General features: G+C 41.6%; 1 protein-coding gene across 2 annotated transcripts; it reads left to right on the top strand.

The window, feature by feature from the left end:
- Window positions 1-9837: 9837 nt before the first annotated feature.
- On the top strand, window positions 9838-23710 carry CARD6 (caspase recruitment domain family member 6). Of its 2 annotated transcripts, none has more exons than XM_012097000.4 (3): window positions 9838-10134; window positions 11722-12267; window positions 20584-23710. In XM_012097000.4, the coding sequence occupies exons 1-3, from the start codon at window positions 9852-9854 to the stop codon at window positions 22857-22859; spliced, it is 3105 nt and encodes a 1034-aa protein (XP_011952390.1). In that variant the 5' UTR covers window positions 9838-9851; the 3' UTR covers window positions 22860-23710. The 2 variants fall into 2 exon arrangements, with proteins under 2 accessions (XP_011952390.1, XP_004017067.1); XM_004017018.5 differs by having other exon boundaries at window positions 11719-12267.
- The last annotated feature ends 233 nt before the right edge of the window (window positions 23711-23943 follow it).

Below are 23943 nucleotides of genomic sequence, written 5' to 3'. Positions count from 1 at the left end.
CAGGGAGGCCTGGCATGCTGCAATTCATGGGGTCGCAAAGAGTTGGACACGACTGAGAGACTGAACTGAACTGAAGGCTTTTCTTATTCTTTTTCAACCTTTAGGGTCCCTAAAATTTAATGAATCATTATCCTTAGTTTCTAATACTGAAACGGAATGGAGCCTTGTGGGACTTCCAAGCATGGGGTCTTTCTATCCCCCATTTCTTGTAGGCAAGACTCCAGCCATTATTTTCCCTGAGTTCCAAAGGGCAGATTTGAACAATTCTAATCACGGGCTTCTCTAGTGTCTCAGCTGGTAAAGAATCTGCCTACAATGCAGGAGACCTGGCTTCAATCCTTGGCTTGGAAAGATCCCCTGGAGAAGGAAATGGCAAGCCACTCCCACTTGCTTGCCTGGAAAATCAGATGGACAGAGGAGCCTGGCGGGCTACAGTCCATGGGTTCAGAAGGAGTGGGACACAACTTAGCTACTAAACCTCCACAATGAAGGGAGAGGCAGCCAAGAAACCACAGGAAGCAAGATTAAAGGGACCAGAGAAGCTCATCAAGGTTAGGAGACTCACCACCTGAGATGAAATTAAGGTAGTGTGAATCCTGCTTACACCCTACTCTTGTCAGAGACCCCAGCTTTGAAACCCCCTCTTATAAAAACCCCTCATCAAGTTCCCTTGGGTAGAGACACAGTTTTTTGATGCAGAAGTCCTCCTTTGCCTGGCAAAGTAATTCACCCAAATCTTTGTCTTGGGGATTTGAGGGATTTGATTTGGCACTGGTGTCCAGAGAGGTGGCACTTTCAGTAAAACTACATGCTCAGCATTAGTCCAAGTGTTTGGAAGGAAGAGCCAATTCTGACTCCATGATAGATCTGTTTTCTTGATTTTAACCTTTGTCTTTTGTTGCTTTTGTTATTATTGTTCAGTCCCTCAATCATGTCCAACTCTTTTTGACCGCATGGACTACAGCACACCAGGCCTCCCTGTCCTTCACCATCTCCCGGAGTTTGCTCAAACTCATGTCTATTGATTCAACAATGCCATCCAACGATCTCGTCCTCTGTCATCCCCTTCTCCTTGTGCCTTCAATCTTTCCCAGCATCAGGGTCTTTTCCAATGAGTCAGTTCTTCGCATCAGGTGGCCAAAGTATTGGAGCTTCAGCTTCAGCATCAGTCCTTACAATAAATATTCAGGGTTGACTTCCTTTAGGATTGACTGGCTTGTTATTACAATTACACATAATGGTCTGCCTCAGGGAGCCCTGCCCCTTGTTCAGCTCACCGGGAGATAATCTGACCCTGCTCACCTGTGAATGGCTGCAAGAATGAAGAGATGAACAGATCCCCTCCCTGAGATTGGCCATTCAAGGGAATTCAAGATAAAGGATTTTTTACTTCCTCAACTCGTAACCGTCTCTGGTCTATAAAAGAACCTGGCATCCAGACTCCAACAAGGTTGTTATTTTGAGATATTAGTCTGCCATCTTCTCTGTCAACTGGCTTTCCAAATAAAGTTGTATTCCTTGCCTCAATACTTCATCTCTCAGATTCATTGGCCTGTCATGTGGCGAGCAGAGCAAGCTTGGACTCAGTAACACAAACATGGTATACTTTCAGTTATATGTTTAACTATTTACCTTTAATAATATAATAAACACCTATAAACTCACCCCTAGATGATACCATATGTCTAACTCCATAATTTCCCTGTCCCCCAATCCCATCCCATCCCCAGCCTCCCCCAACTAAGGTAGCCATCCTTCTGAATTTCATTTCCTTCTCATTTCTTGTAATTATATCAATTCCAGTTCAGTTCAGTTGCTCAGTCATGTCCAACTCTTTGTGACCCCATGGACTGCAGCATGCCAGGCTTCCCTGTCCATCACCAATTCCCAGAACTTGCTCAAACTCATGTCCATTGAGTTGATGATGCCATCCAACCATCTCATCCTCTGTCATTCCCTTCTCTTCATGCCTTCAATCTTTCCCAGGATCAAGGTCTTTTCAAATGAGTCAGTTCTTTGCATCAGATGGCCAAAGTATTGGAGTTTCAGCTTCAGCATCAGTCCTTCCAATGAATATTCAGGATTGATTTCCTTTAGGATGGACTGGTTAGATCTCCTTGCAGTCCAAGGGACTCTCAAGAGTCTTCTCATATACCACAGTTCAAAAGCATCAATTCTTCGGCACTCAGCTTTCTTTATAGTCCAACTCTCACATCCATACATGACTACTGGAAAAACCATAGCCTTGACTAGACGGACCTTTGTTGTCAAACTAATGTCTCTGCTTTTTAATATGCTCTCTAGGTTGGTCATAGCTTTTCTTCCAAGGAGCAAGCGTCTTTTAATTTCATGGCTGCAGTCATCATCTGCAGTGATTTTACTGCTGCTGCTGCTGCTGCTGCTGCTGCTAAGTCGCTTCAGTCGTGTTCAACTCTGTGCAACCCCATAGACGGCAGCCCACCAGGCTCCCCCGTCCCTGGGATTCTCCAGGCAAGAACACTGGAGTGGGTTGCCATTTCTCTCTCCAATGAATGAAAGTGAAAAGTGAAAGTGAAGTTGCTCAGTCATGCCTGACTCTTAGCAACTCCATGGACTGCAGCCCACCAAGCTCCTCCATCCATGGGACTTGCCAGGCGAGAGTACTGGTTTGGGGTGCAGTGATTTTGGAGCTCCCCAAATAAAGTCTGTCACTGTTTCCCCTGTTTCCCCATCTATTTGCCATGAAGTGATGGGACCGAATGCCATGATCTTAGTTTTCTGAATGTTGAGTTTTAAGCCAACTTTTTCACTCTGTTGTTTCACTTTCATCAAGAGGCTTTTTAGTTCTTCACTTTCTGCCAGAAAGGTGGTGTCATCTGCATATCTGAAGTTATTGATGTTTCTCACACCAATCTTGATTTCCAAGGAGCAAGTGTCTTTTAATTTCAAGACTACAATCACCATCTGCAGTGATTTTGGAGCCCAAGAAAACAGTCTCTCACTGTTTCCATTGATTTCATGTGAATTTCTAAAATCTCTATGTGTCTGTATTTCCATTATTTTGAGCCTTTTAGGAGAGTGCTATGCTGCATATAATATTTGGGGACTTAAAATTTCCCCTTAATGCTATGATGATTTATCTATACTGTGGGTCACTGAAATTCATTCTTTTTGAATACTGTCTTTTACATTATGTGAAATACTACAGTTTGCTCATCCAGTATTCTGTTGATATTTATATTGTTTTCAGGTTCTTGTGAACTATATATATTATATATATAAAATATTAGTCGCTCAGTTGTGTCCGACTTTTTGCGACCCCATGGACTGTAGCCCCCCAGGCTCCTCTGTCCATGGGATTCTCTAGGCAAAAATACTGGAGTGGGTTGCCATTTCCTCCTCTAGCGGACCTTCCCAACTGTACATAAAGGAGACTTCATTAATGTGCATTAGAGGATACCCCAGGTTAACTGCCATAGGAAACTGTCTCTTGAGCCTTTAAATTCTATACCAATTCTGCACCTCTGGTTGGCTGACTGTTTGTTTCTTTACTTAGGTTTTAAGGTGAATGACCTGGGACTATTTGTTTTCATCAACCTGATTGCGAATCTAAAGGCACAGTTGAAATGTCTATTTTTCTTGCCATCCTCAGAAGAAGATTGCTGCAGATCTATAACTGAAAATAAAAACCAACCATATAACTTTTTAGAAAATTAAATTCTGTTGATAACAAAAAGTGTTAAATAGAAATGTTTAAAGTAGAAGTTTTAATCCTGCTGTTATCATATCACCATGAGGCAGGAGACAGATAGGCCCCAGTCTAGGCATTTACAGCTGGCCTCCTGTTTACATATCTCTGGGCAGGAAAAAAGTGGGCTTCAGGCTAGACACTTGCAACTAGTCTCCTGTTTGCATTTCCTGAAACAGGACAGGTGGGCTCCAGGTTAGTTACTTACAGCCATCCTCCTGTGTGCCCTCCCAAAATGGAAGTAACAACAGATACAGGGTGAGCAGTCAGGCTTTGTATCCAGTGGACACCTAAAGACAACGGTCATGGTAGCAACAGAGAAGGGCTAAACCTTGCTTAAGCAAAGAATCAGGAAGTCATATATTTCCCATCCTTGGGGCAAGGGAGACATTTCATGTGGCCAGAAAGGCTCCTTCAGGGTCAAAAAGGAGGGGATGCCACCCCATAATATGTGATGCTAACATGTGATCCCATAGGCCTCTGGACTGGAATCCATCTTGGAAACAAGTTGCACATGCATGTCTGGGAGGGTCCAAGGGTGGGTCAGGTGTGGAAAAAGAAAAAGAACAATTGGCCAAGGGTAAAAAAAAGACCTGGAAGAAATGTTCTATATAAGTAACTTAACTGCTTCTTTACTGAGCTCCTCCTCACTAGTGGGGAAGCTCACAACCTTTCTCTCCAGGTGTGTCTCTGCCTTGCTTCTGTCTTAACAAACTATTTGTCTGTGTGCTGTCCTGTGTGTTGTTGTGCTATGTATGTCTCTAGTAATAAACTTTGTACCTGCATTTATAGTTTTTGCCTGCATGAGAAATGCTTTTTTCACTGGGGTAAAACCAGGGAAAAATAGCTTCTACCCTCTAGTCCTTGCTGGTCTGGTGGCTAGGAATCCTGATTTTCATCCAGGCTACCCAGGTTCAATTCCTGGGTGGGGAATTTAGATCTCATTTTATACCACCACTCACTGCTGCCTCTCTGAGATCAATCAGAGATACCAGAGGTACATCTGTGCTATCTCTCTCCTGGCTGTCTTAAATATAATGTATATCTATATATACAAATAGTATATATACACTATACATATTAACTTTTTAAACAAAAATGGGATCTATAACTTGCTATTTTCCTTAATAATATATCATTTCTATCACTACTTGTCAATATGTGTAGATTTACTTCATCGTTTTTAACTTCATTTTGGTATTCCATTGGAACTGAGCAGAACTCAGCTTGCCCCATCCCATCCCAATCACCAAGACCCCTCCATGTCTCCTGCCTCTTGTTTATAGGAAAACTGAAGTCTTCCAGGCTTCCCTGAGTCACAAAAGAGCAAACTCAAGCCATTAATGATTAGGACAGCAGAGTCACAGACTCGGTGTCTGATGCACATTCCTGAGTTGTTTTACAGATACTGTAACTGCCACCAGTGGGAAAAAGCCATCAGCATGACGAGCCGACTGTAGCCATAATATAAACTGTTCCATCTTGAGCAATACTGAATCTATGGCCAGTACAATTCCAAGAACTGGCCTTAAGAGAATGGGATTAACTCTATGGCTCATAATGAGGCAGAAATTGTTAGGCAGTCAGTGTAGAGTCAGAGCCTTATTTCTCTTTTAAATTTCAGTTTTAATTCTCTCACATAAGCATTTTGCTCTGTTAGCTCCGAGCTATATTTACTGCTTCAGTTTCTAGGCATTCCAAGGAATGCCTCCCTTGCCTGGAGGGTCATAAAACATTCAGACCCAGGACAAGACAATCGTTAATTGCTGTCCAGTTTATCAAGGAGAAAAACTGCAGGTGGACCATTAGCTCCTAAACATACATTTGGTCTCTAAGTAATAGTCTGGGGTCTTGAGAAAGGGTCAAGGGATGGTGTCACAATGTCTAGAGAAACTGGAAACCAAAAAAAAAAAAAAAAACCATAAAAATGGCAAATTGGACATTGCAACATTTAAACTGATTGGTCAGAAATTACATGCTTTTGGCCCAGAGCCAACCAAAAATGAATAGATCAATTCTAATAAAGATATAAAAACTGCTGTTATTCCTGTCTTTGGGGTCTCTTCACCCCTTCTCAATGTCTATGCTGAGGGCTTTGTATCTCTGTCCTTTAAAATAAACTTTGCCTGCATGAGTGTTTTCCAGTTTGTGAATTCCATTCTTTGGCTCTGTGAACAGAATTTGGTTCCCTGTTTCAATAATAATCTATATCTTGGTGGACATGAAATAATTGTAGGATGAAGTAAATCTACACATATTGACAAGTAGTGATATCCATGATACGTTATTATGGAAAACAGCAAGTTATAGATCCCAGTTTTGTTTAAAATGTTAATATATATAGTGCATGTATATAATATGTATATGTAGATATACATTATATTTAAAAGAAAAATAATTGTAGCTTGTTCTGTCTGCATATGTAAGTGGGCAACTAAAACTGTAGGCAAAGAGATGCTACAAACCCATCTGACATCTTCCACTCTGAAAATACGGCACCCTCTGTCAGTATGAAGAAGTTACAAAAGACAGCCTTTGGCCCATAATCCCATAGAAACAGAATTGATAGGGTCAGAGTTAATCCCACTAGAGGACTGTATATAAAGAAAAAAGTATGGGAGACCCCCATAAGTTAATGATCACTTAAGAAAACAGGTCAGCGTAACCACAAACCCAAGTGGATTGCTTAGCAACAAAATCATGCAGAAGCATGGGTCATGCCCTAAAACTATAAAACAATGCTGTTCTGCCCAGTGACGGCATGCTCTCTACACACATGAAGAACAATAATTTATGAAAAGGTGACATTTCAAAGTAAAGACCCTCATTGTACTGAGACCACTTCCATAGTGTCATGACAATTCTGGTTTGACCGTGTAGGGGCAAGAAAACTGCCCAACCTGGAGGAGTTGATGATGCAAGCATAATGTCTACTCAAAAATGAGGAGGAAATTTGTCTTTCCCCCTCCCCACTTTTCCTTTGATTAGAAAACTATAGGACTTCCCTGGTGGTATAGTGGGTAAGAATCCACCTACCAAGGCAGGAGACATGGGTTCAATCCCTTGTCTGGAAAGATTCCACATGGCTTGGAGCAACAAAGCCCATATGCCACAGCTACTGAGCCCCTACTCTAGAGCCTGGGAGCCGCCACTGCTAAACCTGTGTGCTTGGAGCCTGTGCTCTGCAACAAGAGAAGCCACCACAATGAGAAGCCCATGCACAACAACTAGGGAGTTGTCCCCCGTTCCCGCAACTAGAGAAAACCCGAATGCAGCAACAGAGACCCCAAAATAAATAAATAAATAAAACTATAGCCCACTAAGTTCTCAGAGCATGCCACGCTTTCCTTTCCACTTGTAAGCCTCATAGGCATCCTTACCTAATAAATCACTTGTTACCTATTGCCGGGGGCCAGTGTGAGGAATCCCACCCGTGACAAGGTCATGCAGAAGGAACCCTGACAAAATGCAAGGACGTGATCAGACTTCAGGGGTTCCCCCTGGAATTTCCTGAGCATCCACCCCCCAAGACCAGAGTCTGCCTGCTTTACTGTGTTATGCTTTCCACATACTCTTCTGTCATTAACAGGGGGCTGTCCCCCCACCACTTTTTATGGAAAAAAAATTAATTTAGAGCTTTTAGATAACAAATATCCTGGGCATAATACGAGTGTTTCAATCCAAAAACCCCTTTGATGGCTTTCTAGCCTGCCTGCAGGACTCATACAGCTGCGCATGTGATTGTTTACAGTCTTCCATCCTCGAGAGGCACAGGAAGCTTAAAACATCCTAGGAATGCAGGGGCTTCCGAGGTGTCAAGATCATTAGAATAAAACTGATTAAGCGTTTCATTGTTGAGCCAATACTTGCTGCCAAATTTTGATATCCTTTATTTTTAGATATAGTTGGTATATAGAAAAACAAGTAGTAGACCTGGTATTAGCAACATTAGGTCTTTGAGTTAAGTACCTTATTTGTTATAACCCACTGCACCTTTGTTCTATAGAGATGCAACTTTAGTGCTTTAAGGAGATGCAGATGAAAGAAAAACACTTCAGGGGAAACGAAATTAACATTCACTAAGGAAGAAAGCCAAAAAGTGTTAGCAAGCCTCTTGGCCAGAAATAATGTAAATCACCTGAGACCTTTTGTATACCAAAAGATATACAGAAAGAGTCTGGGCTGCTAATGCTACAAAATTTTGTGTTGCCCATTGATCTCTATGTATAATCAAAAGTATAAAAGGCCTTGAAGGACAATGAAAAGGGGGGGCAGTCATTGGAAGAACTGGTTTCCCCCGTGTCTCCTCTTTACTCTAATTTCAGGCTGAATTCCCATCTGGGGCATGGAGGCTCACCATGTATACTTACTTGTCCCGACTTTTAAGATCTGTAAGAGAGAGAGCCCAAGGCGGGGCACTCTCCGATATTCAAACGGGCGCCTGCGGCCTAACGTAGATGGTGCAAGCTCCTTGTCTGGAACTTTATTGGTTTTCCACGTAACCCAAGTTAATCAGCCTCTTCTCTCCACTTAATTTTCCTACTATACTATTTCTTCCTTATCTAATCTTATGGTAATAAATAAATAAGTTTTTCCCTCACCAACGCCGTCCCCGCTCCGAATTCCCTGGATCCACCGGGGCTGGACCCCGGCAACCTATCACTTTGGTTCTGTCTGAATCCTTACTCTGCTGGGACAGAAAGTACTCCAGTACTGGAGCTTGTCGGAGCCCTCCAAAATGGTACCAAACAGTTTCAGAATGATGTTCTGACAAGTGGAGATTTGTAAGCACCTTTTGGCAGGAAAGGGCTCTTTTTAGGAAAGAGCTCTCTGCAGGAGACCCCTTTTGCCTTGTCACTAGCCTTAAACCTGGCACTTGATCACTCCATACCTTGCCTAATCTATTGGTTCTTTCCATACATCAAAGATGTTGAAATGAAGAATAAGTAGTTAACAGAAGACCAGATCTCTTGGCTAGCTTCCTGTTTAGTATAATCTTGCAAATACACTGTGTGAACAAGATAACCTCTAAAGAAAAATCTAAGAAGTTGACTGGTCTGCCCACAAGTCTGCACACAGAGGGAGGTGGCAACAACTCTGACCCCCTATTTCAATGGTTAACTGAGATTACTTCCCCTCTTTCTTATAAAAATTTCGTGGCCAACCAGAATCCTCCGAGCAGTTTTTGGAGGACACCGAGTCCACCATCTCCCCGGACTGCTGGCATTCTGATTAAAACAACTTTCCTTTCTATCAATATTTGTCTTTCCAGTGCTCCCTTGGTGGCTCAGCTGGTAAAGAATCCTCCTTCAATGCTAGAGACCTGGGTTCAATCCCTGGGTTAAGATACCCTGGAGAAGGGAACGGATATCCCTGGAGAGGGATACCCACTCCAGTGTTCTGGCCCGGAAAATTCCATGGGCTGTATAGCCCAAGGAGTCGCAAAGAGTCAGACACGACTGAGTGACTTTCACTTCCTGGTTTTTGAGCGATGAGCAGCCAGACTTCACTTGGTAACACCATTGTTGATGTATCAACATCTGTTCCATAAATCCCAATTTGTGGAAATTTGAGTTACTTTCATTTTTATACTATTATAAAAATATGAAAGTGCAGATTGTTGCATATCCATCTTTAGTCATTTGTCTCATTATTTTTAAAGATAATTTCCTAGAAGTGGAACTGCTGCATTGAATGGTTTAATTTTTATTTTTATCTGTCACATTTATTTATTTATTGCTGCATATTGACAGATTTCTCTCCAAAAGGGTTAATCAATTCATAATCTTGTTATTGCAGAGCAAGGAATCTGAAGTTTAAGAGGTGCTTCTCAGAGAAAGAGTTCTTGGAGGCTGAACCATATGAAACTGAGACAAGTCATTAAAAAAAAAAAGGGTAAATAATCTATAGGGATCCAGGATCTGTGGGGGCTCATGGCTGGATTCCCCCGAACTGTTTGGCTTGTTTCTATCTGCTCTCTCCAACACTAAAGGTCACTGACATGGTTAATCTTTGCCAAAAAGCATTACTCTGCCTTTAAAAAAAAAAAAAGCAAAACCTAACTTGTGTTTCTGCATCGAAACAGTTTCGTAGTTCATTTCCTGGTCTGCAGAAAACAGGAACAATGGCTACCGGCAGTGTTCCATCCCAGATCATAGAAAAAGAAAGAAAAAAGTTGCTAGAAATCTTACAACAGGATCCTGATTGTGTCTTAGATACGTTAACCTCTCGGAAGCTGATTTCTGAGGAAGAGTATGAGATTCTGGAGACTATTACAGATCCCCTGAAGAAAAGTCGGAAGCTGTTGATTTTGGTACAGAAAAAGGGAGAAATGAGCTGTCAGCTTTTTCTCAACTGTTTGTTTAATACTTTTTCCCAGTCAGCTACCATTTGCAACTTAAATCACGGTAGGTTGAATTTCTACACTTTTTGGGCCAAGAGGGAGGAGGCAGTTTTCCTGAAAAAAAAAGAAAATGACTACTCTTTATTTTCATTTGTCATTCTCCTGGAGATAATTTTCAGTGAAATATGATAAAAGGGAAAAGTGTCCAAGATTTAAAAAGCAGGGAATGATGTATGTTATTGTTCTGGAGGATTTATAACTTTTTTATTCAAACACAATCCAAAGCCAGCAGTTTTCTTGCTGGTGTAAATGTCTTACTGTTCTGACAGTGACATCCCGAAATACAGTGGAAAGAGACTACTGTTAGTGATACATTGAGATTTCTTCATCAAGTAAGTGAATTCATAGGTATTAACAACCTTAAGGCCAAAAGATGCGTCTTTCACTTAGTATGGCCATTTTGAAAATAGAGGGAAAATAACTTTTGACACACATATGTGGTGTATTAGCAATTTCATTTTCTCTCTAAGTAGAATGCCAGCAGAATCCTCATTTTCTGGACAAAGTCAAATGCTAATTTTTCAATGTTCAATGATAATTAGTGGCAAATAGGGAGCATTTAGGGCTTCCCTGGTAGCTCAGCTGGTAAAGAATCCGCCTGCAATGCAGGAGACCCTGGTTGATTCCTGGGTTGGGAAGATCCCCTGGAGAATGGATAGGCTACCCACTCCAGTATTCTTGGGTTTCCCTGGTGACTCAGATGGTAAAGACTCTGCCTGCAAAGCAGGAGACCTGTGTTCTATCCCTGGGTTGAAAAGATCCCCTGGAGGACGGCATGGCAACCCACTCCAGTATTCTTGCCTGGATAACCTCCATGGACAGAGGAGCCTGGTGGGCCCCTGGTGGTCCATGGAGTTGCAAAAAGTCAGACACAGCTGAACAACTAAGCACAGCACAGAGAGGCAGAGGCTAAGATAAAAATATTAATGCTAATGGTTTCTAATGCAGTACAGGACCCATATGCTTAGAGATATAGGTCTTAGTATTTCCAGGATTTATTCTAAATAAGAGCTTTTCAATTCTTCATTAGAAATTATTGGTTCAAATTTCATTAGTAATGACCCTAGGAAGTCTCAGCTGGTGTTGAAAGTGTTAGTCACCCAGTCGTTTCTGACTCTTTGCAACCCCATGGACTGCAGCACACCAGGCTCCTCTGTCCATGGGACTTTCTAGGCAAGAATACTGGAGTGGATTACTGTGTCCTTCTCTAAAGGAACCTCCCAACCCGGGGCTCGAGCTCAAATCTCCTGCATTACCGGCAGATTCTTTACCATTTGAGCTACCAGGGAAGCCTGATTTTGGGTTACAGTAAATCCACAAGTAAACAAAGGATTCAAGTTTTCTATTTCATCCACTTACCCTTTGAGTTTGCTGTGAAACACTCAAACTTTTGAGCTGGGCAGGAGTGTGATCTGATATTTTTCAGTGGGAGAAAGAAAGTTCTGAGCTGATTTATTGCTATTTATGTAGGTATTCCTATCATCTAGTGAAATAGATGATGCTTTGAGGTCATGGAAACTCCTAATATAACATCTGTTAATTTCGAGAGAGAAAATAAAAATCTCTCAAACTTTTTTATTCTTTCCAGAAGTTTTGAAACATGAGTATATAGAGCCACCTCTACCGATAGGTGCAAGCAAGGAAGCTGTTTTCCTTCCTGGAGAGAAACAGCCTGAGAACCCTGAGATCACCACGTCCTTCAAAGAGAAAGAATGCTTGGATTTAGAAACCTCTGAGTCTTTCGCAGACAAGAAAACTAGTTATCCGGAAACTGCTTGGTCCTCAAAGGAAAATGAGAAGGAAGATAACACATCAAAATGCACATCGCCACAGTCAGTTGAGATCATTGAGTATGAATTTCCAGCAACTATTCAGTATTTACAGGATGGACAGAGATATGAGGAGCCAGATGATTCTTTATACTTAGGACAAGAGGACTATCTAGAATCTGTGGGGTACTCTGAAGATGCAAACATCACCTTGGAAGAGGAGGCTTATAGTGACCCAGGAGGCCTCTATGATGGCAGAGAGGATTCTGTGTACCTTGAAACCACAGAGTTCTCTGATGAAGAACAGAATTATGAGGATCCAGAGACTGGCATGTCATTGGAGGAGGAAGAGGAGAAAAGTGTGGAAGGTATGGGAATCATGTGTGTAGAGTTACTTAGGCAAAAACTTAAATCTTGATTGCAGTATCATAACAGGGAGGGGACTGAGGAAGGGCACCATATAGAAGCAGAAAAGCCGCTCCTCAGAAATTCCTTGAACTTCTCTAACTTGGAGTTTCCTCAGAGGTGGGTGTTGACCGGGAGGAAAACCCTGGACCTAGAAATAGTGGACAGTATGTGCGTGTGTGCAAAGTTCGTTCAGTCGTGTCCAACTCTTTGTGTCCCTATGAACTGTAGCCCGCCAGGCTCCTTTGTCCATGGGGATTCTCCAGGCAAGAATACTGGAGTGGGTTGCCATGCCCTTCTCCAAGTGGACAGTATAAGATAAAGTAAGTATTAGGCTTCTGCAGTCACCTCCATCACACATATAACAAGTTGGTAACCACTAATTTTAGCTGTTCCCTTCTATACCTCAGATTAAGTCTGTTAAATCATTTTAGAACCTTTGTGACCAATAGAATATGGAGATTATAGACCTAACTACTGAAGCAGAAACAGGAGAGAAATTTGTTGTAAATGGATAAGGTTCCAAAATAATGCTTGGCTTGAGCTATCCAAATATGCCATTTCAGTGAGGAAGATTATACCAGTACCTTGAATTTGAATATTTCTTAATGAAAATTCAAAATATGAGAAATGCTTAATTTGGAGAGATATTGTCTGGGAAAATAAACACCACCAAGTTCTGAATATAGAAAGGGAAGGTAACTACCAACTCACATTCAGCCCAAATCCATAATCCAATTATGGGTCTGAAAAGAGTAATTTCCTCCTCTGCACACCTTGACCTGGTTACTAGGATGCTGTAACAGTGGTACCACAAACTTGGTAGCTTAAACAATCAGTTCAGTTCAGTCGTTCAGTCATGTCTGACTCTTTGCAACCCCATGGACTGCTTCCCATCAAGCTTCCCTGTCCATCACCAACTCCTAGAGCTTGCTCAAACTCATGTCCATCGAGTCAGTGATGCCATCCAACCATCTCATCCTCTGTAGTCCCTTTCTCCTCTTGCATTTAATCTTTCCCTGCCTCAGGGTTTTTTTCCAGTGAGTCAGTTCTTCGCACCAGGTGGCCAAAGTATTGGAGCTTCAGCTTCAGCATCAGTCCTTCCAATGAATATTCAGGACTCATTTCCTTTAGAATGGACCGGTTGGATCTCCTTGCAGTCCAAGGGACTCTCAAGAGTCTTCTCCAACACCACAGTTCAAAAGCATCAGTTCTTCAGCTCTCATCTTTCTTTATGGTCCAACTCTCACATCCATACATGACTACTGGAAAAACCATAGCTTTGACTAGACAGACATTTGTTGGCAAAGTAATGTCTCTGCTTTTTAATATGCTGTCTAGGTTGGTCATAACTTATCTTTCAAGGAGCAAGCATCTTTTAATTTCATGGCTGCAAGACAAAAAACAATAGAAATACGTTGTCTCACAGTTTGCAGGCAGGAAGTCTGGAGGTGTATATAGGGTTGGTTCCTTCTGAAGATTGTAGAAAGTATCTGTTCCTAGCTTCTGGTACTTTGCTGGAAATCTTTAGAATTCTGTGGCTTGTGGAAGCACTCTGCCCCCCATCCCCTACAATCTGCCTTTATCTTCACATGGATGTCTTCCTGGGTTCATGTCTCTATGTTCACATTTCCCCTTTTTCTTTTGTTTTTTGGCCGCACCATGCAGTTTGCAGAGTCTTATTAATAGTTCCCTGTGCTGCAGTCACAATGCATTGGACATGACTGAATGACTGAACTGAACTGAACTGACGAGGGATGGAACCCAAGCCCCCTGCAGGAGAAGCTCAGAATCCCAACCACTGGAACACCAAGGAATTCCCAATTTTCTTATTTTATTAGGATAACAGTCATAGGACCAGGGCTCACTGTAATGACCTCATCTTAACTAATTATACATCTACCATGACTCCATTTCTAAATACCATTACATTCTGAGATACTGGGTCTTAGAATTTCAACCTATGAATTTGAGGGGTACATAATTCAACCTATAACACAATTCTTGCCCTACTCCTTATAACTTCCCAATTCATAGTTGCTTTTAGACCTCATTCTTAATTTTTTTAATATATTACAGTAGTTACATAGGGTTGAATTACTTTTTCACTGCATACCATCAGCATTATTCTGCAACCCCCTCCTTTTGTTTACTCTACTTGACTTTTTTCTCCATTCCTTATTCACCATCTTCCATAGGTAACACTCTAATATTATGTGTTTCTTGCATGATATTGTTTTGGCTTTTGTTTTGCATGTTTTTTTCTGTGTTATTTATTTGCCATAATAAATTAATAGGCACCTCAAAATTAGGGTCACTTAAAACAATAAGAGTGTATAATTGTTCATGTGTCTATAGTTGGCAGGCATTCTTCTGGTCTTCTCTGGGTTAACTTCTGTATCAGTGGTCAGCTAGCTACTGGCTCATTTCTTATTTTCTAGCAAGCTGTGCATGCATGGTCAGTTGATTCAGTTGACTCTCTGCAATGCCGTGAACTGTAGACCACCAGGCTTCTCTACGCATGGGATTCTCCAGGCAAGAATATTGGAGTGGATTGCCATGCCCTCTAACAAGCTAGTTTGGCTAACTCTCAGACTATGTCAGGCATGTTCTTAGAGTGAGAGCAGAGGAGTCAGAGAGACAGAGACAGAGTCCTGAAGGCATTTTGAGGCTTAGACTCAGAACTATCATGCCATCTGTATGATAGGTTTCCTAGGGCCGCCATGGTAAGATACTACAAAAAGGTGGCTTAGAACAATGGGAAATATATTGTTTTACAGATATGGAGGTGGAGACTGAAACCAAGGTGTTAGCAGGGTTATACTCTTTCTGAAGACATTAGGGAAGGACCTGTTCCAGTTCTCTCTCCCAGCTTCCAGGAGCCTCTGGAATTCTTTGCCTTGAAGACCATCTTTCTTGTGTATTGAAGTCATTTCCTTTGGTGCGTGTGTCTGTTTTCAAATTTCTTCTTTTAATTAGGACACTGATCAAATTGCATTAGGGCCCACCCTAACAACCTCATTTTAAGTTGATGACCTCTGTAATGACCCTATTCACAAATAAGGCCACATTCTGAAGTACTGGGAGAATTAGCATCTTTTTGTAGGGGATACAATTAAATCCATAACACTGTTTGACTTCTGCCACATTCTGTTGGCAAAAGCAAGTCACAAAGCTTTAAGGGTTGGGGAAGAATAGGCTGCATCTCTTGCAAAGTAATATTACAAGACGTGTGGATACCAGAAAGCCATTGTGTGTTAGTCTCTCAGTCATGTCCGACTGTTTGCAACCCCATGGACTGTAGCCTGTGAGGCTCCTCCATCCATAGAATTCTCCAGGCAAGAATACTGGACTGGATTACCATGCCCTCCTCCAGGGGGTATTCCCAAACCAGGGATCAAACCTGGTTTTCCTGCTTTGCAGGCAGATTCTTTACCATCTGAGCCACCAGGGAAACCCAGGAAAGCCATTACTTGGGGCTAGTTTTGCAACCAATCTAACAGTTGTTGACTAAAAAAAGATGCACAACATGAGAGTTGCAAGTTAAGTTTTATTTGAGTTAAAATGAGGATGGCAGTTGGGTAGACAGCACTTAATATAGCTCTGAGAAACTGCTCCAAAGGAGTAGTGGGGGAAGGCCAATATATGGGATTTTTGGTGAAGGAGGAGTTCATACAATCAAGCACTTATTTTACAAAAAGTTTTCTGCTAGCCACCAGGAGCTGATGTCACTGTGAAGGGACTGAGTGCTTTTCTGGATATGAGAAAGTATAAGGATTGGGATAATGAAATCAGTTCCTGAAAATAGCTAACCATCTAAAGGCTTGTTGCACCAGTTTTCCTGCAGCAACAAAGTGCCTCATTCTCCACCCTGAACCCCCTTCAGGGCATGTGGAAGGTCAATACCTGCAGCAGCACAGGACTCAATCTCCAAAGAGGCGGATGGAAAAATGCCCTTGGCAAGTGCCAATTTGTATTTGACACAGCCTTAGGAAACCAGAAGAAAAGTTTCAATAATAATACAGTTACGACTGTATATGATTCTAATGGTTTCCAATCCACTCTAGTTGACTGGAGGATAAAAAAATTTTTTTAATAAAAATTTATGGCTATGCTCTGTCTCTTTCCTCTGTAATATTTGTCTATGCAGCTGAGAACTGGGGGAAAAAATCAAATACATCTGATTCAAAGCAGAAGGATCTTAATGCTTTTTGTCATGTTAAATGTTAGGCCACTCACTTCCCCCCTCTCCTCACCCCATCATTGCATCTCATATGGAAGTCTCAGGAAGACTTAAGGCATTGCCTGTCTGCTCTGCAATGTAGAGTCAATTCGGATATAGGTTATGTAATCAACTCTCTTCCTGGTAGGCTACAGTCCATGGCATTACAAAGAGTTGGACACGACTGAGCGGCTGCACTTTCACTCTCCCTTCTAGTTTATACTATTTGGGATCAGTCAATGATCAAACCCAGGTCTCTTATGTCTCCTGCATTAGCAGGTGGGTGCTTTACCACTAGCGCCACCAGGGGAAGTCCAGGAACCCATAAATTTATCATTTTCTCTGCTCTGTCTTCTTCCCGAAGATTCAGGTTTTTGTTTGACGTTATTCCCTGTTAGCCTGAAGAATTTTATTCATTTTTTGTTTATTGAAACATGTCTTCATTTTGTCTTCAATCCAGAAGAATATTTTTCCTGTAAAGAATTTTAGACTGGTGCCTTTTTGCCTTCAGAAATGATGGATATCGTTTCCGTTATTTGGCTTCCATTCTTTCTGATGCTCAGTTCAGTTCAGTCCAGTTGCTCAGTCGTGTCCAGCTCCCTGCGACCCCATGAACTGCGGCATGCCAGGCCTCCCTGTCCATCACCAACTCCCGGAGTCCACCCAAACCCATGTCCATCGTGTCGGTGATGCCATCCAACCATCTCATCCTCTGTCATCCCCTTCTCCTCCTGCCCTCAATCTTTCCCAGCATCAGGGTCTTTAGGTGGCCAAAGTGTTGGAGTTTCAGCTTCAAAATCAGTCCCTCCAGTGAACACCCAGGACTGATTTCCTTTAGAATGGACTGGTTGGATCTCTTTGCAGTCCAAGGGACTCTGAAGAGTCTTCTCTAATACCACAGTTCAAAAGCATCAATTCTTCTGTGCTCAGCTTTCTTTATAGTCCAACTCTCATGAGTACATCCATACATGAGTACTGGGAAAACCATAGCCTTGACTAGACAGACCTTTGTTGGCAAAGTAATGGCTCTGCTTTTTAATATGCTGTCTAGATTGGTCATAACTTTCCTTCCACGGATCAAATGTCTTTTAATTTTATGGCTGCTATCACCATCCACAGTGATTTTGGAGCCCAGAAAAATAGTCTGACAGTTTCCATTGTTTCCCCATCTGTTTCCCATGAAGTGATGGAACCAGATGCCATGATCTTAGTTTTCTGGATGTTGAGCTTTAAGCCAACTTTTTCACTCTCCTCTTTCACTTTCATCAAGAGACTCTTTAGTTCTTCTTCACTTTCTGCCATAAGGGTGGTGTTATCTGCATATCTGAGGTTATTGATATTTCTCCCGGCAATCTTGATTCCAGCTTGTGCTTCCTCCAGCCCAGCATTCCTCATGATGTACTCTGCATATAGTGTGACAGATAAGCAGTGTGACAATATACAGCCTTGACATACTCCTTTTCCTATTTGGAACCAGTCTGTTTTTCAATGTCCAGGTCTGCCTCCTGACTTGCATACAGGTTTCTCAAGAAGCAGGTCAGGTGGTCTGGTATTCCCATCTCTTGAAGAATTTTCCACAGTTTCTTGTGATCCATACAGTCAAAGGCTTTGGCATAGTCAATAAAGCACAAATAGATGTTTTTCTGGAACTCTCTTGCCTTTTCGATGATCCAGCAGATATTGGCAATTTGATCTCTGCTTCCTCTGCCTTTTCTAAAACCAGTCTGAACATCTAGACGTTCACGATTCATATTGCTGAAGCCTGGCTTGGAGAATTTTGAGCACTACTTTACTAGCATGTGAGATGAGTGCAATTCTTGTCATTTTATCATTGTTCCCTCTTATGTTGTGCTATTTTTCTTCTGGTTGATTTCAAGATGTTTTCCTTAAAATGTTTTCTGTGATTAACTCTGGTGTGTCTAGGTGTGATTCTCTTGTCTTCATCTTACGTAGGGTTTATCAATCTCTAAATTTGGAATCTCCTCCCCCCTGCCAAATTTGGAAATTTTTCAGCTGTTATTTATCCAAATGTTTTTTGTCCCACTTGCTCCCCCTTCTCTTTTTGAGACTCCAAGTACATGATGTTAGAGTTTCTGACATTTTTCCCAAGGTCCCTGAGGCTCTGTTCATTTTCTTTTTAAGTATTTTTATTCTTATTCTTTAGATTGGATCATTTCTATTACTATATCTCTAAGTACACTGAATTTTTCTTCTGTCATTTCCAGTCTTTTTTAAAGTCCATCTACTGATTTTTGAAAAAATTCAGATATTATGCTTTTCAGTTCAAGAATTTGCATTTTTAAATGCTTTCTTCTTTTTTCCTGATAATATCTATTAAATTATTCATTATGAGTTTATATTATTGTACATTCTTGAAAATAGTTAAGATAGCTACTTTAAAATTCTTATTTTCTATGTCCAACATCTGGGTCATCTTGGAGTGGGTCTCCATTGATCAACTATGGGATTCAAATGAAAAACTCTGTCTTGTTTCAGTGGGTGGCAGCTAAAATCTCCAATCGTTTCTTTTTGCCTTACTTGGGCTATTTTCATGAATTTTTAATTTACAAAATGATACTGGGTTCTAGAAATTATTGCTTCTTAATTTTTCATTCATCTCTGTGCTTGTTAGACATATCACTGTATTATTCCGCTGTAGCCTAATATTACCTTGTCAACATTTGGCATCTGGCTTGGGCTATGTGGGTACCAATTTCTGTGCTGAAGAAACAGAGGATGGTTGTCCTAAGGAAAAGTGGGGGAGAGGCAGGGCAGAGGCCAGAGCAGAACTTATATGTTTTCTGCAATCCCTCTTCTCACTTCCTCACTTCTCTCTTCCTCCTTTGGGGATCCTTCATGCTGACCTCAACTCCTCCCTCACCTTCTTACCCATCAGATATACCAGTTCAAGCAACTTTCAGACTGTTGAAGGATTTCTTAGAGTTCCTTTTGTTAATTCTTGAAACCTACACTTTCTCTCATGTCTACTGTTTCTTCTAGGCTATTTTTACAAGGGATCCAAGAAGCTTATGCTATGTTACCATCCATCGGGAGCAGAAAATGCTCTCTGATATTCTTTCTCTACTTAGCACTATCTCTGTCTTCTCAATAAGTGGCTAGAAGATAAATTAGAAAATGACATCAGGAGAAATTATATACAACATGTAAATTCTGAAAAGACAAAATCTTTCATTTCTCCAAACTTTAGCAAGAGTTAACATTTAATAAATAAATCAGTATCTACCTAGAGAGTTCCTTATACATATGTATAAAGAAGCATTAACAGGCTTTTTCATTACTGCATATGAACATAGCCAAAAAACTCAAAAACTTGAATGATCATCAGTAGACAATGGTTAAGTAAATAGTGGTTCTTCCAAACCATTAAGTACAATGGATTCATAAAATGAATAAAGTAGTTCTCTGTATACACTTTCTTGGAAGAATTTGCAAGGAATACCACTGAGTGAAAAGAAGTTGGAAAATCATTTGGTATAATATCATTTATCGAATAAAATAGCATCCATTATACCAAACTGTGTACTTCTACGTATGCAAGTACGTATACACATCTACTTCTACATATGTACTTCTACATAGGTATTGAAAAAGGAAGAGAAGGAAACGTACCATATACCATGTTGACATATCTCTTAGAAGGAAAGTACACTTGGCAGGGTGATGAAACAGTACTTTCACTTTACTTGTTTCATCTTTTGAAAAATTTATTTTAAGTTGGAGCATAATTACTTTATCATATTATGCTGGTTTCTACCATACATCTACAGGAAAGAGCCACATGTACATATGTCCCCTCCCTTCTGAACCACCCTCCCATCTCCTACACCATTCCATCCCTCCTCCGTCCACAGATTAATCAGTAAAGAAGTTGTGAAACATATATACAATGGAATATTACTCAACCACAAAAAGAATAGACAGATGGTGGATTATCTTTTTTCTGAAGAAAATATCAATTACTTAATTTTAAAAGTCAGTGAAGGAAGCTTAGATGCTGAGCATGACATTCACTGACTATATCTTTTTTTTCCTACAGAAAGAAAAAATGTGTTTAAAGATGTCATGTCCTGCTTAAACCTGGACACAAGCAGAAAGCTTCTGCCAGACTTCGTGAAGCAATTCTCCTTAGACCGAGGATGTACGTGGGTGCCTGAGACTCCGGGTGACTTGGCTTGGAACTTCCTGATGAAAGTTCAAGCTCTGGATGCGACAGCCAGAGATTCAGTCCTCAGACCCAAGGTTCTGGGTGAAGAGAGCAAAGGGGAACTGCTGACTGGAGTAGAGAACTTGGAAATTAGAGAAACAGAAACCATTCACCCCCTGGATGTCCTTTGTGCCTCCTTGCTGTCTTCACACAGCTCTTTGCAACGTGAAGTCATGTCAAACATGTATCATTGCCGGTTTGCTCTTCCCCTGCTACTGCCAGATGCAGAAAACAACAGAAGTATTTTAATGCTAGGGGCCATGAAGGACATTGTGAAGGAGCAGTCAACACAGTCTTCAGGAGGACCTACAGGGGATACAGAAAAGGTTTTGACTCTCATGAAGATGCCTGTCATCTCTTTTGCGCGTCTAGGATACTGTAGCTTTTCCAAGTCCAGAATCCTCAATGCCCTGCTCAGCCCTGCCCATCTGAAATCACACAAAATCTTTCTTCATCAGGACTTGCCTGTTCAGGTGCTTCCCCGGCAGATCTCTGATGGCCTGGTTGAGATAACATGGTGTTTTCCTGATGGCAGCGGTTTAAGTGAAAACCCCAGTTTCCCCCAGAAGCCTGTTGCTGTGGCCAACCTTCGTGGAGATCTAGAAAGTTTTTGGACACAGTTTGGTTTCTTGATGGAGGTTTCCTCGGCTGTGTTTTTTTTCACTGACTGCCTAGGTGAGAAGGAATGGCACTTGCTAATGTTTTTAGGAGAAGCTGCCATTGAAAGATGCTACTTTGTCCTCAGTCCCCAGGCCAGGGAGAGTGAAGAGGCTCAGGTTTTCCAGAGGGTCCTGAAGTTGAAGCCATCACAGCTTCTGTTTTGGGAGGAGGAGGAAGTGGGGCAGAGAGGAAGGAACATGGAGGGTCTTCAAGCTGCCCTCCAAGAAGTGATGTCCTCGTCACTCAGATGTGTGTCTGTGGAAGACATGGCCCCCCTGGCCAGAGAGTTGGGGATACAGGTAGACCAAGACTTTGAGAACATTCAGGGGATTCAAGTTTCCCCTAGTGAAGACTTGGCTGGAACAGCTGAAGATGAGGGGTCACAAAGACACAGTCTGCCAAAAAACTCATCTGAAAGCCCCGCTAAGATGTCTGAGATTAGTTGTCAGATCAGCCAAAATCGTCAGAATTTCCATCTCACCCCAATATTCATGCCTCCTCTGAGAAACTTCCGTCCTTCACCAGCCAGAATTGGAGGTAACTTTAACCGTGGTTCTTTGACAACCCCTTGGGCTATGGGCTCCCGCTTTTGGTTACAGCAGAGGCCTAAGAGATTCCATCCTTTGCCCTTTCAGAATACAAGGGCGCATAGTCCAGGCAAACATTTTGGAATTCAATATTTCCAGCCCCAGAGATTTTATTCAGGTGAAACATTTATGAGATTTTCAGGAACTCCTTGGAGACATCACATGGGTAGAGCTTTTGGGAGACCACCAAGACCCATTTCTCAGCCTATACCGCCCTGGCCTCAGAGACCACAAACAATGGGAACCCTTGAAAGGTCTGGGAAAGAGGACTCCCAGGGAGGTCACCTCCATTCCCTGGGTTCACGGCCAAGAGGAGCAGTTGGAAAGCCTGGGCAAGTCAGTGCCTGGGGAACAAGGCCAACAGAGACAATTAGAACATTCATGAGAACGAAACCCCATATTGAAAATCCTCACCATCAAGCCTTTCAAGCAGCAGGAGCCACACAAAACCCAAGAAGGACTGCCTGTCAGCGAGGAGCTAAGCTGAAGACACAAGGTGGGCCTTCAAATTCATCTTCCCAAACAGGATTCCATCCTATGTCCTACAGCATGTATTTGCCCAGCTCTCAATTCAAATCTAATCAGCCCAAGTCACCCCAGGTCAAACAGTCCCAGCACAAACCCTCCCAACCTGTGCCCTTTCAACCCAAACCCACTCAAACCAAACCCACTCAGCACCAGACCCCCCGAGCTGAAAGTTCTCCATCCAAACCCACTCAGCCCAAGCCATGCCAGCCCCAGTCCTCCCAATCTAAACCTTTTCAGCCCAAACCCACTCAACCCAAGTCATCTCATACTGCTCCTTCACAGGCTAAGGCATATCACCCAAGAGCAGGGCCCAAGAAGGGAGGGAAGCATTAAAATGTTTACTGTAGGGACTTATGAAATGTATTCTTTGCCCAGGCCTTTGCTATCATATATAGAACCTGGAGGAGAGTGGCAGTGATGGTAAAAATGTACTATCATTAGCATGACACAGGAAACAAGATGTACACAGCATAACTGGATATTATAAAAATATCTATGAGAATTATGTCCTTAAAGAAAAGGGAAAAATATGAAAAGAATAAAAAATAGAATCAAGCAGTAAATAATAAATTGAATACAACCTTGACTATTTGGCAATATATAACTTGAACCCCTGGTAGCTTAGCTGGTAAAGAATTCAGACCCTGATTCAATTTCTGGGTCGGGAAGAGCCCCTGGAGAAGGGATAGGCTACCTACTCCAGTATTCTTGGGCTTCCCTGGTGGCTCAGACGGTAAAGAATCTGCATGCAATGCAGGAGACCTGTGTTGACCCCTGGGTTGGGAGGACCCCCTGGAAGATGGCGTGGCAACCGTGAAGAGTCAGACATGACTAAGCGATTAAGCATGCACAACTTGAACCTAGGGGATAGAGGCTACAAAACTCTTTCACTTGGAGGAAAGTAAGGATGAAGCCTTTAATTCCAAAGTGATCATAAAATAGGGCACAAATAACCTCAGTGTTGCAAGAAAAATTGTCCTAGATGTTGGCTGCTCTGGGGATGTTTTGGTCAAAAATTTTATGTTTGATATCAGTCACTAAGCAGATAACCCTGTTTGTTTGGAATTTTTAAATCAACTTGCTTGCAATAATAGCCCCAAATTGCTTGGATGATAAAGCTTATTTGCCCCTTACATATAGAAATAATAAACTAAAAACCAATAAATTTAATTACTTTGCCTAAACTTTTGGAGTGATTGTGTATGTTTCATATTTTAAATATTTAATATTTGTCATAGTTAAGATAATTTGACTAATTTGAGGATCTGATATATTAACCTCATGACTCCATAGACTGTAAAACTGAATTTTTAATTTTAGAGTAGTAATTTTATTAAATTGAAAAGCTTAAGATAGGTTTACAAAGTTTGTAAAAAGCACTGAAATGTATAAGAGAACTTAAGAGTTGCAGAATTTT

This window comes from Ovis aries, chromosome 16, assembly GCF_016772045.2.
Source record: "Ovis aries strain OAR_USU_Benz2616 breed Rambouillet chromosome 16, ARS-UI_Ramb_v3.0, whole genome shotgun sequence".
Taxonomy (NCBI): Eukaryota; Metazoa; Chordata; class Mammalia; order Artiodactyla; family Bovidae; genus Ovis; species Ovis aries.
The sequence above is the reverse complement of the archived record's forward strand: the minus strand, read 5'-3'. Positions and strand labels throughout refer to the sequence as shown.

Bases quoted from the DNA above. Each gene is read 5' to 3' on its own strand.
- CARD6 (XM_004017018.5), top strand. From the start codon at position 9,852: ATGGCTACCGGCAGTGTTCCATCCCAGATCATAGAAAAAGAAAGAAAA. The intron at 10,135-11,718 runs GTAGGTTGAATT...TATTCTTTCCAG, and splicing joins CATTTGCAACTTAAATCACG to AAGTTTTGAAACATGAGTAT. The intron at 12,268-20,583 runs GTATGGGAATCA...TTTTTCCTACAG, and splicing joins AGAGGAGAAAAGTGTGGAAG to AAAGAAAAAATGTGTTTAAA.